Source organism: Eriocheir sinensis, chromosome 20, assembly GCF_024679095.1.
Source record: "Eriocheir sinensis breed Jianghai 21 chromosome 20, ASM2467909v1, whole genome shotgun sequence".
Classification (NCBI taxonomy): domain Eukaryota; kingdom Metazoa; phylum Arthropoda; class Malacostraca; order Decapoda; family Varunidae; genus Eriocheir; species Eriocheir sinensis.
The window spans coordinates 12,599,515-12,616,283 of NC_066528.1; the positions used below are offsets into that span (position 1 = coordinate 12,599,515).

General features: G+C 42.0%; 1 protein-coding gene across 4 annotated transcripts in view; it reads left to right on the top strand.

Annotated features, from left to right (window-relative positions):
• LOC127001187 (tetratricopeptide repeat protein 39B-like) overlaps positions 1-16,769 on the top strand; it is a 94,964-nt gene that overhangs the window by 49,612 nt on the left and 28,583 nt on the right. Inside the window, exons 1-3 of one of the 4 annotated variants that reach the window (XM_050865400.1) lie at positions 4,032-4,673; positions 4,785-4,920; positions 11,215-11,319. In XM_050865400.1, coding sequence (XP_050721357.1) covers positions 4,856-4,920; positions 11,215-11,319 — 170 coding nt within the window. In that variant the 5' untranslated portion in view covers positions 4,032-4,673; positions 4,785-4,855. Of the gene's footprint in view, positions 1-4,031; positions 4,921-11,214; positions 11,320-16,769 lie in introns of those variants that run through there. The other 3 variants (XM_050865399.1, XM_050865401.1, XM_050865402.1) reach the window with 3 other exon arrangements.

Consider the following 16,769-nt stretch of genomic DNA (forward strand, 5'->3'; position numbering starts at 1 on the left):
CACAAACTTAATCCCTTACATCGCCTTTGAGGAGTAGCGACATAAGACTTTTTTTTCTCTATATCATCCGTTTACCCTTGACTTTCCTCTTTTACCATAAGAAGCAAAGAAGCGTTAGATAATAGAACTCTCAGCTTCCAGAACACGAATCATAGTCCCTTACATCGCTTTTAAGGAGTAGCGACATAACAGACTTTTTTTCTCTATATCATCTGTTTGCCCTTGACTTTCCTCTTTTACCATAAGAAGCAAAAAAGCGTTAGATGATAGAACTCTCCGCTTCCACAACACAAATCTTAGTTCCTTACATCACTTCTGAGGAGTAGCGACATAGCAGACTTTTTTTTTCTCTATATCATCTGTTTACCCTTGACTTGCCTCCGTTACCATAAGAAGAAGCAAAGAAGCGTTAGATAATATAACTCTCCGCTTCCACAACACAAATCTTAGTCCTTTGCATCGCTTTTGAGGAGTAGCGAGATAGCGGACTTTTTTTTCTCTAGATCATCTGTTTGCCCTTGACTTGCCTCCTTTACCCTAAGAAGAAGAAAAGAAGAGTTAGATAATAATAGAAATCTCAGCCTTCCCAGCACGAATCTTAGTCCCTTGCATCGCTTTTTCTTTTGTTTACCCTTCATTTGCCTCCTTTACGATAAGAAGAAACAAAGCATTAGATACTACGATTGGTATTATAAGACACTTTCGCTTCTCACATCATCTATTTCTAAAGGTCAAAGAGGGGGTCAATCGGGTTCTAATGAGTGTTTCTTCAGGTTCATGGTACAGAGGAAGGGTCAAACTACAACCAGGGTGATTAAACTACTCCTGGAAATGCCCACAACTCCTACGAAACCCTTGTCAAATATGTTTCTTTAGGTTCACGGTACAGAAGAAGGGTCAAATTAACACCAGGGTCATAAAACAACTCCTGGAAATGCCCACAACTCCTACGAAACCCTTGTCAAATATGTTTCTTTAGGTTCACGGTACAGAAGAAGGGTCAAATTAACACCAGGGTCATAAAGCAACTCTTGGAAATGCCCACAACTCCTACGAAACCCTTGTCAAATATGTGTTCTTGGGCGGCGAAATGTCTCATAATGCGACCCTAGAACTCTCAGCTTCCTCAACGTGAATCATACTCCCTTACATCATCCTGAGCAGCGGGTGTGTTTGGGCGCCGAAATGTTTAAGAATATGTCCCCAAGAACACCTCACCTATGGCCTTGTATGTTGATTTGAGGGACGAAGGACAAAGGGAGCAACATCCTGCCTCGATCACGGACACCCAGCAAGTAACAAGACACTTCTCCATCCGAAATTTACCCCCTCTCTCTTTTGGCCTCTCGTTCTGTTTTCTTTATGGGAGCAGCGCATAGCGGGTCCTTGTTTTCCTTTCCTTTGAGCTGCTTCCTTTACTGTAAAAAAAAAAAGGTTGTAGGCGGTCAGGAGTTGCGGTCTTCGGTGCGGCGGCATTCCCCTTCTAAAGCCTCCGTGTCCGCCCTGTTATTACGAAGAGAAGAGGCAATTAGTATAGTATAGGCAATTAGTAGACCTTCGTGGTTGTGGCTTGGGTAGACAAGAAAGGGCGAGGATATTCGTGTGTTAGGCTGAATTGAGAAGAAAAGAAGCAGCAGAGTTAGTTTACAGTCTTCAGAACCTTGTGGAAATTACGGTCGATATTCTTTTAACCCGCATTTTTAAACGTCTCGGCCGCCCGCTTCGTCTCTTTAAGCGAGAAAAATTAGGAAAAAAATCATCACTCACGCAAACCATTCCATAATATATATCAACACATTTGTGATCAGTTTATGCATCATCTTTTTTGGGGGGTCGCTGGTACACGGTAAGGCCACAAATTTGGCCCATCGCTGCTGCCGGGTTGAAAAGTCTCTCATAGAAGTTGCTGGGGTTTTCCATGACTGTTTTGTGATGCTGGTGATACGTTTTGTGATGCTGGTGATCCTTGTGCCTGACTTCTGCATCCTGAACGGGAAAAACGTCTATAAGATCCCGGTTAATCTTTTTTTTCTGTTGCCTTTGAGATAGCCGTCGTGGGAGCCCGATACGTTTAACCCTGTCCAATCCGAGGGGGGACAAATCTGGCCTCCCCTCAGGCACTTCGATCAAAACGATACTTTTTTTTTTTACTTTCCACTAGCTTCTTTTCACTCATTATTCATTATTGTTTTACACTATTGATTCGGTACCAGTACTTAAGTGTTCATGAGTGTTATCGTTGTTCAGATAAATGAGTACGATGCCAGGTGTTACGAGCGTCAAAATTTGAAAACGTCGGATCTTATAGGGTTAAGTGTTCGTGAGCGTTATCGTTGTTCAGATAAATGAGTACGATGCCAGGTGTTACGAGCGTCAAAATTTGAAAACGTCGGATCTTATTGGGTTAAGTGTTCGTGAGCGTTATCGTTGTTCAGATAAATGAGTACGATGCCAGGTGTTACAGGCGCGAAAATTTGAAAACGTCGGATCTTACAGGGTTAAGTGTTCGTGAGCGTTATCGTTGTTCAGATAAATGAGTACGATGCCAGGTGTTACAGGCGCGAAAATTTGATAGCGTCGGATCTTATAGGGTTAAGTGTTCGTGAGCGTTATCGTTGTTCAGATATACGAGTACGATGCTAGGTGTTACGAGCGTCAAAATTTGAAAATGTCGGAGTGGATAGGGAATATGGATCTCAGACGCTACCGACTCCCACATCACTTGTTTCTAAAGCCCAACAACGAGGCAAAATGCGTTCACATGAGTGGTTTTTAGAGTTCATGGTACAGAAGCCTTGTCAAACCACCACCAGGGTCAAAAAGCTGTTCTTGGAAAGGCCCACAACTCCTGCAAAAGACTTATCAAATGTGGATGTGGATGTCTCGAGTTTTATGAATATGGCGCTTAAACATTTAAGAATAAACATTTAAGATTAAACATTTAAGAATAAACATTTAAGAATAGACATTTAAGAATAAACATTTAAGAATAGACATTTAAGAATAGACATTTAAGAATAGACATTTAAGATTAAACATTTAAGAATAAACATTTTAGAATATGGCGCTTAAACACTGTTCTTGGAAAGGCCCACAACACCTGCAAAAGCCTTATCAAATGTGGATGTGGATGCCTCGAGAGTTTTAAGAGTATGGTGTTGAAACATTTCGGCGCCCAAGCTCACATATTTGACAAGGCTTTCACAGCAGTTTTGGCCATTTCCAAGCTCACATATATGACAAGGCTATCTCAGGAGTTTTGGCCATTTACATGCTCACATATTTCACAAGGCTATCTTAGGTGTTTTGGCCATTTCCAAGCTCTCATATTTGACAAGGCTTTCACAGGAGTTTTGGCCATTTCCAAGCTCACATATTTGACAAGGCTTTCACAGGAGTTTTGGTCATTTCCAGGGGTAAGTTTTATGACCCTGGTGGTAGTTTGACCCCTCGTCTGTACCATGAATCTGAAGTACACTCATTAGAGCCCGATTAACCTCCTTTTTTTGGCCTTGGGGAGTTGTTGATGTGAGAGGCGGAAGCGGCTGGGAACACCGACCCTATACGCCTAAGATGGAAAGGAAGATCTGCCTGGCTCCCCGCTGAAGGCCGCACAAGACTTCCATAAACCGTGATCATTGAGTCATCCTTCCCCAATATGAGCGAACGGTTCGCTTTGTTATGGCGTGAAGCGAAGCGTTCCGAACAGACTGGGTTGGCAATCTCAGACGCTGCCGCCTCTCACACGCACTATTTCCAAAGGCCATAAAGGAGATCATTCGGGTTCTAATGCGTGATTTTTTAGGTTCACGGTACAGAAGAAAGGTCAAACTACCACCAGGGTCATAAAACTACTCCTGGAAATGCCCACAGCTCCCAGGAAAGCCTTGTCAGATGTGTGTGGTCGGGCGCCGAAGCGGTTTCCTAGAGAGGTTGAGGTGCCAAACAGCGTTATTCTTGCATTCCAGTGGACATGCAATGAATCTAGTCTTTCAGTGTGCCATTGCGGCGGTACTCAGGCGGCGGCAGCGGTGATAGTTCCGTGTATCCCGCACAGTGACCTTCGCCTACCATTACTGGCTACCTCAAGGACACTGTAGACCCTTTGTGAACGCTGCGTAGACTGTAGACTGTAGAGGGTCCGTGTGCGTGATGTGGGTGGCTGTAGGCGTGTGTAGGCGTGCGTGTGTGTGTGTGTGGAGGGCGGGGAGATAGGCATTACCGCGCGGCCTTGCTGAGTGGCGGTTGTGTTAAACTTGTACAGGTGCTGCGTGGACGTGCAAGGTAACAGTGCTGAGTTTTAATGATGGTGCTGACTCCTAGTGCTAAATAACCGTGACAAAAGTGCAGTGAATAACAGTGCTGAGTCATAATGATGGTGCTGATTTGTAGTGCTGATTAAACTGTGCTGGCGGTGTTGTGAAGTGGTCAGACTTTCGGTAAACTTGAGTGGTGCTGCTTGACGGTGCTGAATAGTAGTGCCGTGTAACAGTGCTGACTGACAATGGATGTGCTGACTGCTGGTGCTGAATGAACGTGGAGTAGCGGCGATGGTGTCGAACTCTTAGTGGTGCTGAGTAAGGGTGCTGAGTGTTGTGACGATATAAAAGTAACAGTGCTGAATGAATTACAATGACGGTGCTGACTCCTAGTGCTGAATAACCGTGGTAAAGGTAGTGGTGTTAAACTCTAAGTAGTGTTGAGTGTTGTGACTGTAAAAGTAACAGTGCTGAATGAGTTGCAATGACGGTGCTGACTCCTAGTGCTGAATAACCGTGGTAAAGGCGGTGGTGTTGCAAAGTGGTGAGACTCCCCCCCCCCCTACCCCCCCTACCCCCAGCCCCGCAGCCTTCCCATGAACCTGAACACCATGCTAAAAGTTCTGCTGACGGAGCGGTTCGGGCGCCCACAGAGGAGCAGGTGAGTGGCGACGATGAGGGGAGAGTGTTTTGGATGCTTGGGAGTTGTGGGACAGCGAGGAGAGGTGCTGGTGAGGTGTTTGAGAGGTGTTGGTGAAGGGTAGTGAGGTGTTCCTGTCAGTGTAAGTTGTGACAGTGAGGAGAGGTGCTGGTGAGGTGTTTGAGAGGTGTTGGTGAGGTGTAGTGAGGTGTTCCTGTCAGTGTAAGTTGTGACAGTGAGGAGAGGTGCTGGTGAGGTGTTTGAAAGGTGTTGGTGAGGTGTAGTGAGGTGTTCCTGTCAGTGTAAGTTGTGACAGTGAGGAGAGGTGCTGGTGAGGTGTTGGTGAGGTGTTCCTGTCAGTGTAAGTTGTGACTGAGGAGAGGTGCTGGTAAGGTGTTTGAGAGGTGTTGGTGAGGTGTAGTGAGGTGTTCCTGTCAGTGTAAGTTTTGATGACAGGGAGAAGCGTTGGTGAGGTAAGTAAAAATGTCCTTGTTAGTGTAAATTGTGACAGTGAGAAGAGGTGCTGGGAAGGTGTGGTGAGGTGTTTGTTAGTGTGAGACGGAGTGACGAGAAGTGTTGGTGAGCTGTGGTGAAGTATGGTGTGGTGACGTTCTGATGAGGTGAGGTGAAGTGGTTCTGTGCCTATAAGATGTAATGCCAGCGAGAAAAGGTTACGGGGAGGTCGTGGGGAGCCATGGTGAAATGTGGTGATGTGTTCCTGCCTCTGTTGGGCGTCGCGGGAAGGAAAACTTGAGTGATAACGTTGACAGAAGTATCCTATGCACTCCCCATGCTATTTTTTCGGTACGTATATTAGAAGCAATAGTTGGCTAGATTAACTCTTGACTTAGTATCGCAAGTCACTTCTACTAATTACTTTTGTTTCCAGAGTTCGTGCATAATTAAAAAATACTGAAACTTTTGGTGATTTATAAGGACCAGGGTACACCTTTATTTTTCAGGCTGTATAAACTGTGTGAGGGTGAGGGGCGGGGGCTCAGTTTAAACGTCTGAAGCATCGCAAACGTAGTAGCATAAAAGTTCATCCATATTTACGTCTGTACCTCCTCATTGTGTGTGTGTGTGTGTGTGTGGGGAGGGAGGGGCGGGGGCTCAGTTTAAACGTCTGAAGCATCGCAAACGTAGTAGCATAAAAGTTCATCCATATTTACGTCTGTACCTCCTCATTGTGTGTGTGTGTGTGTGTGTGTGTGTGTGTGTGTGTGTGTGTGTGTGTGTGTGTGTGTATGGGGTGGGGGGGGGGGGTCTCAGTTTAAACGTCTGAAACATCGTAAACGTCGTAGCGTAAAAGTTCACCCATATTTACATCTGTTCCTCCTTTTTCAGTCATCTTTTACAGCTTTCCCTTAAATAAAATAAAATAACCATCGCTTTCCCAATTATCTCCGTTTTCCTTTGTTTACTTAGTTGCAAAGGAGGGTGTGGAGAATGTTCATATACTTATAATCCAAGCAAGACTTTGTGATCATCGCCGAATAAGCGTGATGGGAAGCATTCTGGACAGCATTTTTACACATTTCCAAAGGCCACAAAGGTTATTAGTCTGGTTCTCTCACGGTCATGGTGCAGAAGCCTTGTCAAACTATCACTAGGCTCATAAAACTACCCTTGGAATTACTCGTCAAATCCTCTACTAAAGCTTTTCAAATGTGGGGATGTTAAGTTCCCAATAGTTTGAGAATATGGGCCCCAAGAGTTTAGCATATAAGGTTTTCATGAATAGTGTAGAAAAGCCTTGTCAAACCACTATACTCATAAAATTAGCCATGGAAATACTAACATAATAACCTCTACTAAAGCCTTATCAAACAATTACGAGACTCATAAAACTACCCATGGAATTACTCGTCAAATCCTCTACTAAAGCCTTATCAGATGTGGCTGTGTAAGCAACGGAATGTTTGAGATATGGGCCGGAGTCTGTGTCCTGTTCCTCTACCACACTGGCACCGTTTCCTTTGCTTGGGTACAGTCCGCGATGCGTTGTTGTGTTTGCTTCGACCCACTCTGTTTTCATATCGTTGTGCTGCGTGCTAAACGGCTGGAAGGGTTATGCAACGGACACGCTGACTTGAGTCGAACAATGAAGACTTTAGATGCGTCATGCACGGCTGATTCGTAACGTGCAATGAACCTGTGAACTTGGGAACTGTTTATTGGGGGCTGTTAATTGACCTCTCTTTCGGCCACCTCTTTGGATTCTTTTTTGGAGCAGCGAGTAGCGGGCTTTCTTTTATTATTGTTTTCTTTTTTTTGTGCCCTTGAGCTGTTTCCTTTGTTGTAAAAAAAAGAAAAAATGGCGAAACTGAACGGGCTTTTTTATTATTGTTTCCTTTTGTTGTGCCCTTGAGCTGTTTCCTTTGTTGTAAAAGAAAAGAAAAAAATGTCGAAACTGAACGGGCTTTTTTATTATTGTTTTCTTTTTTTGTGCCCTTGAGCTGTTTCCTTTGTTGTAAAAGAAATAATAATTGGCGAAACTGAACAACATTAAACACAAAGACTTGACCTGAAGAAATACCTCAATAAATACAGTAAAAAAAATGTTTGATATGCTGACCATAAATAGCCCCCCTCCGAAAAGAAAAATGAAGAAAAGAAGAAAATCGGTGTTATGTGAGGAAGCACTTTTTTTATATATTTTCTGATGCGATTGAAAACAAAACACGAAGCCTGAATCTGAAAAAATCTTTATAAATACAGAAATAAAAATGAAATATTCTAACCATCAATAGAAAAAAGAAAAAAAAGAAAAAAATCGTGTTAGGAGAAGCATTTTTTTCGTTTTTATTTTTCCAGCTTAATTTTTTTTATTTACTGAAAACAAAACACACGACCTAAACAAATAGCACCAATGATGATAAAATAAATAACGGAGCAGTAAAATAAAGCAGAGTAGATAATATAACGACTTTACTTTATATTCATTCTATTGGGAGTGGCAAGTAGCGGGCTTTTTTTTCACGTTGTTGCCCTTGAGCCGTCTCCGTTGTAAAAAAAAAAAAAAAAACGTCATGGAATAAGAGTTCATTCACAATCAAACATATCGTGTTGTACGTCCGTTCCGCTTCTCTCAGTTGTCTTCCTTGGAAAAAAAAAAAAAATAACCACCACTCACCCGCTCATATTTCCTTTCCTTTACCACCCTTCCTGTTGGCCTTCGTAATACTCCTCCTCCTCCTCCTCCTCCTACTACTACTACTACTACTACTACTACTACTACTACTACTACTACTACTACTGCTACTTCTACTACTCTTAGTCTTTTCTTCGTCTTTTCCTTCCCCATCCTATGGTATACTAACTCAATACATTATCAATCATCTATACATCCTCCTCCTCCTCTTCCTCCTCCTCCTTATCATCATCATCATCATTATCATTCTCGTCCTTCCTCTCATCTTCCTCCTCGTCCTCCCTGTCGTCCTCCTCTTCATTCTCCTCAGGGACCTTATATAACAGATCCCTTTACAGTTACTTCGGTCAGTGAAAAACATATTAATAGGTCCTCCTCTTTATCTTTGGGACAGTGTAGAATCGGTGACTGCCGGTGAAGCATTTTGTTCATATCGTATCATAAACCACAAGTGAATCGTTGCTGAAATCGAAAAGGTGGAGATAAAGTTGGGAGCACACGCTATAGCTGCGCGTGGCGGCGGTGCTCATCTCCGTCCCGTTGGCCCTTTTAGTCATGTGGTGGGAGGGAACCCTCAACCCGACACAGGGCCAGCGTGACATCCGGGTTACAACAGTTTACCCTCCCCAGGTTTCCCCAGGTACCCATTTACCGATCAGCCTCCTCGTCCTCCTCCTCCTCCTTCTCCTACCCTACCTGTCTCCTATTTATATTCATCATCTCTGGACTTATAAATCCATACTTTTCTATTTCTATTTTGTCTCCTCCTCCTCCTCCTCGTCCTCCTCCTCCTTGTCCTTGTCCTCCTCGTCCTCGTCTTCCTCGTCCTCGTCTTCCTCGTCTTCGTCTTCCTCGTCCTCGTCTTCCTCGTCTTCGTCTTCCTCGTCCTCGTCTTCCTCGTCTTCGTCTTCCTCGTCCTCCTCGTCCTCCTCCTCGTCCTCTTCCTCTTCCTCCTCCTCTTCCTCCTCCTCCTCCTACTCCTCCTCCTCTTCCTCCTCCTCCTCTTCCTCCTCCATCTTCCCAGGCCAGGATTCGAACCCTGACCCGCAGATTCGTAGTTAGAAACGCGAACCACTGTTTAACGAAGGCCTACTATAGTACTCTACACTTACAAAACCTAACTTAAAACAACAGACGTCGATTATTATTCATTAAACCTAGACCAATACCAGTCACAACCCGCCCGTCACTCCCCGAGCCTGGCGTGGTGATGCTTGAAGGGCCGTGATAAGCGGACCGTGTGAAAGCGTGGCGAGGCGCAGAACAGGTGAAGAGGGAAGGTGAACGCCGGTGATCTAAATGAAAGTGAATGTGTGTGTGTGTGTGTGTGTGTGTGTGTGTGTGTGTGTTCAGTCAGGGGATAATGATTCTTGTGTATGTTGTATGTATTGCCAGCTGCTTGTTCTGCTCTCCTTGTTGATATAGCATGAAATAGATAGATAGAGAGAGAGAAAACTGAGGTATAAGACGTATTGATAGATAGATAAATAGAGCTTGATAAACAGATGGATACTTAAACAGAGATTGATAAATTAAAATACATACAAAAATAGATAAATATAGAGATAGTTTAAAACACACATAGATAAACAGAAAAATATAGAGAGAGGGATAGAGAGAAAGAGTAAAAAAAACATAGATGGAAGGAAGGAATAAATAAATAAATAAAGAAAGAGAGAGAGTCCTTGATTGTACCTATATGAAGATCTCTCTCGTTCCCTTTCTTCCTTTTCCCTCCCAATTTTTTCCTCTTTTCAGTCATTTTATCTTTCTTCCTTCTCTTCTCCTAATCCTCCTCTTCTCTCATTCTTCCTTTCTTACTCCCTTTCCTTCTTTCTTTCTTCCTTCCCTCCTTTCTTTCCCTCTTTCAGTATTCTCCAAACATTCCCCTTCTCCATTTTTTTTCTTTTTCTTTAAACTTTAATTTCTCCCGTTCGTCTTCTCCCCTTTTTCCTCTTCTTCCATTCTTCCTCTTCTCCCCTTCTTCCTTCCTTCCCTTCTTTCTTTCCTTCTCTCAGTCTTCTCCAAACATTCCCCTTCTCCATATTTTCTTCTATTCTTTAAACTTCCATTTCTCCCATTCTTCCTCTTCTCCCATTCTTCCTTCCTTTCTTTCTTTCCTACCCTCCGTCTTTTTTTCCCTTCCTTTCTTCTTCCTTTTCTCTGTCTTGTTCTTCTTTTAATTTTCTCTTATCTCTTTCTTCTTCTATCTCTCTTCTATCTAGTTTCTCCTTCTTTTGTACCTTTCCTCCCTTCTCTTTTCTCTCCCTTCTCCCTTTTCATATACTTATCCACCCCCTTCAATTCTCCTCCCTTCTCTCTTCTCTCATTCTCTTCTCTATCTTCTCATTTTCTTTCTATATTTATACACTTTTCCTCCTCCTCCTCCTCCTCCTTCTTCTTATTTTATCCTACTTGTCTCCCATTTATATTCATCATCTCTGTGCATATAAATCCATACTTTTCTGTTTTTAATTTATCTCCTCCTCCTCCTCCTCCTCCTCCTCCTCCTGTAGTTTTCCTCTCCCCTTCCTATAGCAAACTTACATAACGCCTTTTTCGTCTCTCTCTCTCTTCTTTTTCCTTCTTACACATTTTCCCAATTTTCGTCCAGTAGAAGACCAAACCGACCCTTTCTCCTTCCTCTTATTCTTTTCCTCTCCTCTATGTTCCTCTTTATTCTTCTCTCCACTTTTCTATTTTCCTTCTCTTCACTTTTCGTACATTTAACCTTCCCTGTCCTCCCTTCGCTTCCTTTTCTTCTTTTCACTTTCCCGGGCGGAGTGGAAAAATTTGGGCGGCTTTTCCGATACCCTACGCCCCTGTCCACCCAGCAGTGAATGGGTACCAGGTATTAATCGGGGGTTGTGTCCCGTCTCCTGGGATCTGTTCCCTTCTCCTATAATTCCTTCCCCTTCTGTCTCTCTCCGGCATATGACCACAGATGTTGCGCCGACTAAACGAAACTTTCCAACATTTTCCCCTCTTTACTCTCCATCAAACTCTTCTTGTCTCCCAATGTTTCCGTGTTCCTTTCCTTTTCTTAATCTTCCTTTTCTCTCAATCTTTCTTCTAATCTTTCCTTCTGCTAATCTTCCCATTCTCCCAATCGTATTTTTCCATCGTTCACCAGACCTAACCAACCCTTTGTCTCCTCTCAGGGTGTGCGCGATGGATCTGTCCACCGCGATGGAGGAAGCAAGACTCGCCTGCAGCTACTTCTTCAACAACCGCTTCGAGGAGGCCAGAGCACTCATGAAGCCCTGGTGAGTATGTGTGCTTGCTCCTCTCATAAGGCTTTTTAACAACCTATATCTCCTTCTTTTTCCCTTCTCTCCTTCATCCTCCTTCCCTCCACTTTTTCTTCTCTCAACACTCCCTATCATCCATTTTGTCTCCTATTTTCTTTGTTCCAGGCACTATATACGTAATTGCTTCTAATATCCTACACCAGGGCCCGCGTTCCGAATCTGAGTGTTGTAGCTGAACCCCAGGCTCTTCCAGGAGTAGAAAATATAATTAAATAACATGAATGTCCTGGCGATAGATTCTTGCAAGTATATTTCCTCGGCCAACAGTCAGTCGAGGGAATACACTTGCAATAATCCATTCTACAATACTTATCCGGACCTCTGCATACATTTGAACTTGTCTAACTGGACCTTTGCTTATAGTTGAGAAGCCTACACCTTCGCTCCCTTATTCACTTCTTCCTTTCCTCCAATCGCCTTCCTATTTTCGTACTCTCAAGACACCTTTTCTTCCTTTTTGCCTCCTTTATTTTCTTTCATTTCCTTACGGTTTAGGTATAATGCCTTCTGCTATCCTACACCTCTTTCTTCTTGTTCTCTCCTTCCTATTCCTCACTCTCCTTCCCTCCTATTTTTGTACTCGTAACACTCTTCCTTTTTGCCTCCTTTCTATTTTCTTCCAGTTCCTTATGCTATTTGATACCTACACCTCCTCCCTTTTCTTCCTTCTTCTTTTTCTTCTTCTTCTTCATCTTCATCTAGTTCTTCTTCTTCTTCTTCTTCTTCTTTTTCTTCTTGTTCTTCTTCTTCTTCTTTTTCTTCTTTTCCTTCTTCTTCTTCCTTTCTCGTCTCTTCCCCATACCGCCTCCGTTTCACACCTCTTCTTCTTCTTCCTTTTTCATCCTTTCCTCTGCCGCCCCCTTTTCACACCTTGTCCACATCCCTCCTACACCCCCCCTTGTCAACCCTTCCATCCCCTTTATACAATCTTACCCTCGAGACCTCTCCATCTTGCCTCGCTTGTCCGCCCTCGCCACACACACAAAATGCTCCCCTTGAGTTTTTTTTTTTTTTTCATTTAGTTTTTTCTTCGTATCTAAACTTCCCTCACCTTTCCTGCCTCACCTGAGTTCTTAATTAAGCTGCAGGTGTTCATGCCTTACCTGCCCACTTACGCTCATCCACCACTTTATATTTTACACTTAATTTTTTTTTTTTCGTTCACTTCCTTCTTCGTTTCTACCTCATCTCGGTCTTTAATTTTGTCTGTTTTTTCATTCTTTATCTACGTACTTAAAAGCTCATCTACTTTTTTTTTTTTTTTTACATTTTTTTTACATTTTTCACACCTTGGTATTTTTTTTCAACTGTTTTTCGTCCCATCATCCTTCTCGTTCTTGTCTTGCCTCAGTCTTTTGTTATGTCTGTTTTTCATCCTTTATCCGTCTACTTAAGCTCATCCACCACTTTATTTTCCTTTTCACTTTTTTTAATTTACCAACCTTGCTTTTTTTTTTTTTCGTTTCACTTTCCTCTTCATTCCAACTTCATCTCAGTCTTTTATTATGTCTATTTTTCATCCACTATCTGTCTACCTTAAGCTCATCCACCTCTTTTTTTTCTATTTTTCATTTTTTTTTTTTTTTAACTTCCACATCTTGCTATTCTTTTCAACCGTTTTTCGTTCCATCTACCTTTTCGTTCTTGTCTTGCCTCAGTCTTTTATTATGTCTGTTTTTCATCCTTTATTTGTCTACTTTTGCTCATCCGCCACTTTTTTTCCTTTTCACTTTTTTATTTTATTTTACCAACCTTGCTTTTGTTTTATTTGTTCCTTCCGTTTCACTTTCCTCTTCGTTCCAACCTCATCTCCGTCTTTTCTTATGTCTATTTTTCATCCAATATTTGTCTACTTAATCTCATTCACCACTTTTTTTTTGCACTTTTCATATTGTACCCACCTTGCTATTTTGTTGTTTTTTTGTTTATTCTATTTTGATCCACTTTCCTCTTCGTTTCTACCTCACCTCAGTCTTTTATTGTGTCTATTTTTCTTTCTTTATCTACTTACTTAAACTCATCCACCACTTTATTTTTTTTTATCGATCTTTCCTTTTTACTGCCCTTTATTCCTTCTTTTTCCTTCTTTCCTCTTTCGTCTTCCCTAACCTGTCCTTTATTATGTCTATTTTTCATCCACTATCTGTCTGTCTAAGCTCATTCACCACTTAATCTTCCTCTTTTCCTTTTAATCAGTTCACTTCTTTTTTTGTCTTTTATCTCTTTCTGTCCCCCTTTTATCTTCATTCTCTACTCACCTGTCCTTTTTTTATGTCTGCTGTCCATTTATTACCTGTCCACTTAATCTCATCCACCACTTTATCTTCCTCTATTTCCTTTTAATCAGTCCACTTCTTTTTCTGTCATCTCTTTTCGTTCCACCTTTATCTTCATTCTTTACTCACCTGTCCCTTTTAATGTCTGTTGTCCATTCATTACCTGTCCACTTAATCTCATCCACCACTTTATCTTCCTCTGTTTCCTTCACTCACTTCACTTCTTTTCTGCTTTTTATTTCTTTCTGTCCCACCTTTATCTTCATTCTTTCCTCACCTGTCCATTTTAATGTCTGCTTTCCATTCATTACCTGTCCACTTAATCTCATCCACCACTTTATCTTCCCCTGTTTCCTTCACTCAATTCATTTCTTTTCCGTCTTTAAATCCGTCTTACCTTCGTCTACGTTCTACCTTGCCTCACCTGTCCTTTTACTATGTCTATATCTCATTCTTTATCTGTCTGTTTAAACTCATTCACCTGTCCTTCATTATCTTCTTTCTTTTATTCAACTCGCCTTTTTTTTTGTCTTCTAACCCTCTCTGTTTCACCCTTCTCTTCGTCCTTACCTTGCCTCAGTTCTTTTTATGTCCTTTTTTTTCATCCACTACCGTGTCTATGTCAGCTCATTCACTCATCATTCCTCTATTTTCATTTATCCAGCTCACTTTTTTTTCTGTCTTTTAACCTCTTTTCGTCTCACCTTTCTCATGGTCATTGCCTTACCTGTTCTTCATCTTTCCTATATTTCTTATCCTTTACCTGCCTACTTTTACTTTTCTGCCTTTTAATCCTCTCCGCCCTACCTTCCTCTTTGTCCTTACCTCACCTGCCCTTCGTTATGTATTTATCGTCTATTTTTTACCTGTCCAATTAACCCTCTATCACTGTGTACTCGTATCTGTCATCTTTTCTTACGTGTATTTGTTCCACCATCTTTTCTGTACCTTATATTCTTACCTTCCTCGTTTCCCTTTCCTCACCTATGACTCAATACCAGGTAGCAGCGACTAGCCGGCTTTTTTTTGTTGCTGTTGTTGTTGTAAACCTTGAGCTTCTTCCCATGCTGTAAAAATGACCTTAACATAATCTTATTCCTACAATCTCACTCACTCAGTCCTACTAATACCATCTCAAACTCACTCATTCCCACTAATACCACCTCAGACTCCCTCAATCCTTCTAATACCTCAAACCCACTCAATCCTTCTAATACCATCCCAGACTCACTCAATCCCACTAATACCACCTCAGACTCACTCACTCCTACTAATACCATATCAGACCCACTCGATCCTACAGCTATACCATGTCAAACCCACTCAACCCACTAATACCACCTCGATAAGCAAAAGCAAAAACAAGTAATATAATAAGTCCCTTTCTCTACACTGTTACGGTCCATTCCATCCCGTCACTTGTGTTTTACTTCCTTTCGTCGTTCCTGTCTTCTTTCCTTCTCCTTTTGTTTGCCACCCTTTGGAACCCTGATATTGCTACTACTTGCTGCGACCTTTTCGACGACCAAGAGTAAAAGCGAGTCACAGAAATCTCTTTGTCTTCACTCTTACGTTGCATCCAAGCCGTCTGTGTTCTACCTCCGTTTGTCCAATACTCGTCTTTCTCATCTTTTGGAACTCTGATATATAGGTATTTGCATCCACCTTTTCGATAACCAAGAGCAAAAACATGTAATATAAATCTACTTTGTCTACTCTATTACGTTGCATTCAAGCCTGTTTTCTATAGCCCTACCTCTCTTTCTCCAATACCGTACTCTTCCCTGAAACAATGATTTAGCTACTTGCCTCACCAGTTCGATAACCAAGAGAAAAAACATGTACTATAAATCTACTTTGTCTACTCTCTTACGTTGCATTCAAGCCTGTTTTCTATGCTCTACCTCCCTCTCCAATACTCTCTTGTTTGTCATCCCTTGGTAATGATATAGCTACTTGCCACCACCTTTTCGACGACCAAGCGCGAAAACATGTTAAAAATATCCCCTTTGTCTACTCTTTTACGTTGCATTCAAGCCTGTTTTCTATGCTCTACCTCCCTTTTTCCAATACTCTCTTGTCTGCCATCCCTTGGAAATGATATAGCTACTTGCTGCCACCTTTTCGACGACCAAGAGAGAAAACATGTTAAAAATATCCCCTTTGTCTACACTTTTACGTTGCATCCAAGCCTGTTTTCTGTGCTCTACCTCCCTTTTTCCAATACTCTCTTGTTTGCCATCCCTTGGAAATGATATAGCTACTTACCTCACCACCTTTTCGACGACAAGAGCGAAAACACGTTAAAAATATCCCCTTTGTCTACACTTTTACGTTGCATTCAAGCCTGTTTTCTATGCTCTACCTTCCCTTTTTCCAATACTCTCTTGTTTGCCATCCCTTGGAAATGATATAGCTACTTGCCGCCACCTTTTCGACGACCAAGAGAGAAAACATGTTAAAAATATCCCCTTTGTCTACACTTTTACGTTGCATCCAAGCTTGTTCTCTACCTTCCCTTTCTCCAATGCTCTTGTTTGTCACCACTTGGAATTCTGATATAGGTACCCTCCACCACTACTTCGACTGCCAACAACAAAAACAAATTATATGAATCCGTTTTCCTTACATTATCACGTGTTATTCTAGCCAATTTTCAGTGCTCTACCTTCCCTCTGTCCAGCGTTTGTTTGTCATCTTTTGGAACTGTGATGTACTTGATTCTACCACTTGAAAGGCCAATCTTGACACACGTTATATGAATCCCTCTTCTTTACATTAGTACGTGTCATTCAAGACTATTTCCGGTGCTCTACCTTCCCTCTGTCCAACTCTTGTCGATCATCTTTTGGACTCATATGCTTGCCAACGATCACTTCAAAGATCACCCCCTCAAAAAAATATTATATGAATCCTTTTTCTTTACATTATCACGTGTCATTCAAGCCTGTTTCCGGTGATCTACCTTCCCTCTGTCCAACTCTTGTATATCATCTTTTGGACTCATATGCTTGCCAACGATCACTTCAAAGATCACCCCCAAAAAATGTTATATGAATCCCTCTTCTTTACATTATCACGTGTCATTCAAGCCTGTTTCCAGTGCTCTACCTTCTCTGTCTAAGTCTT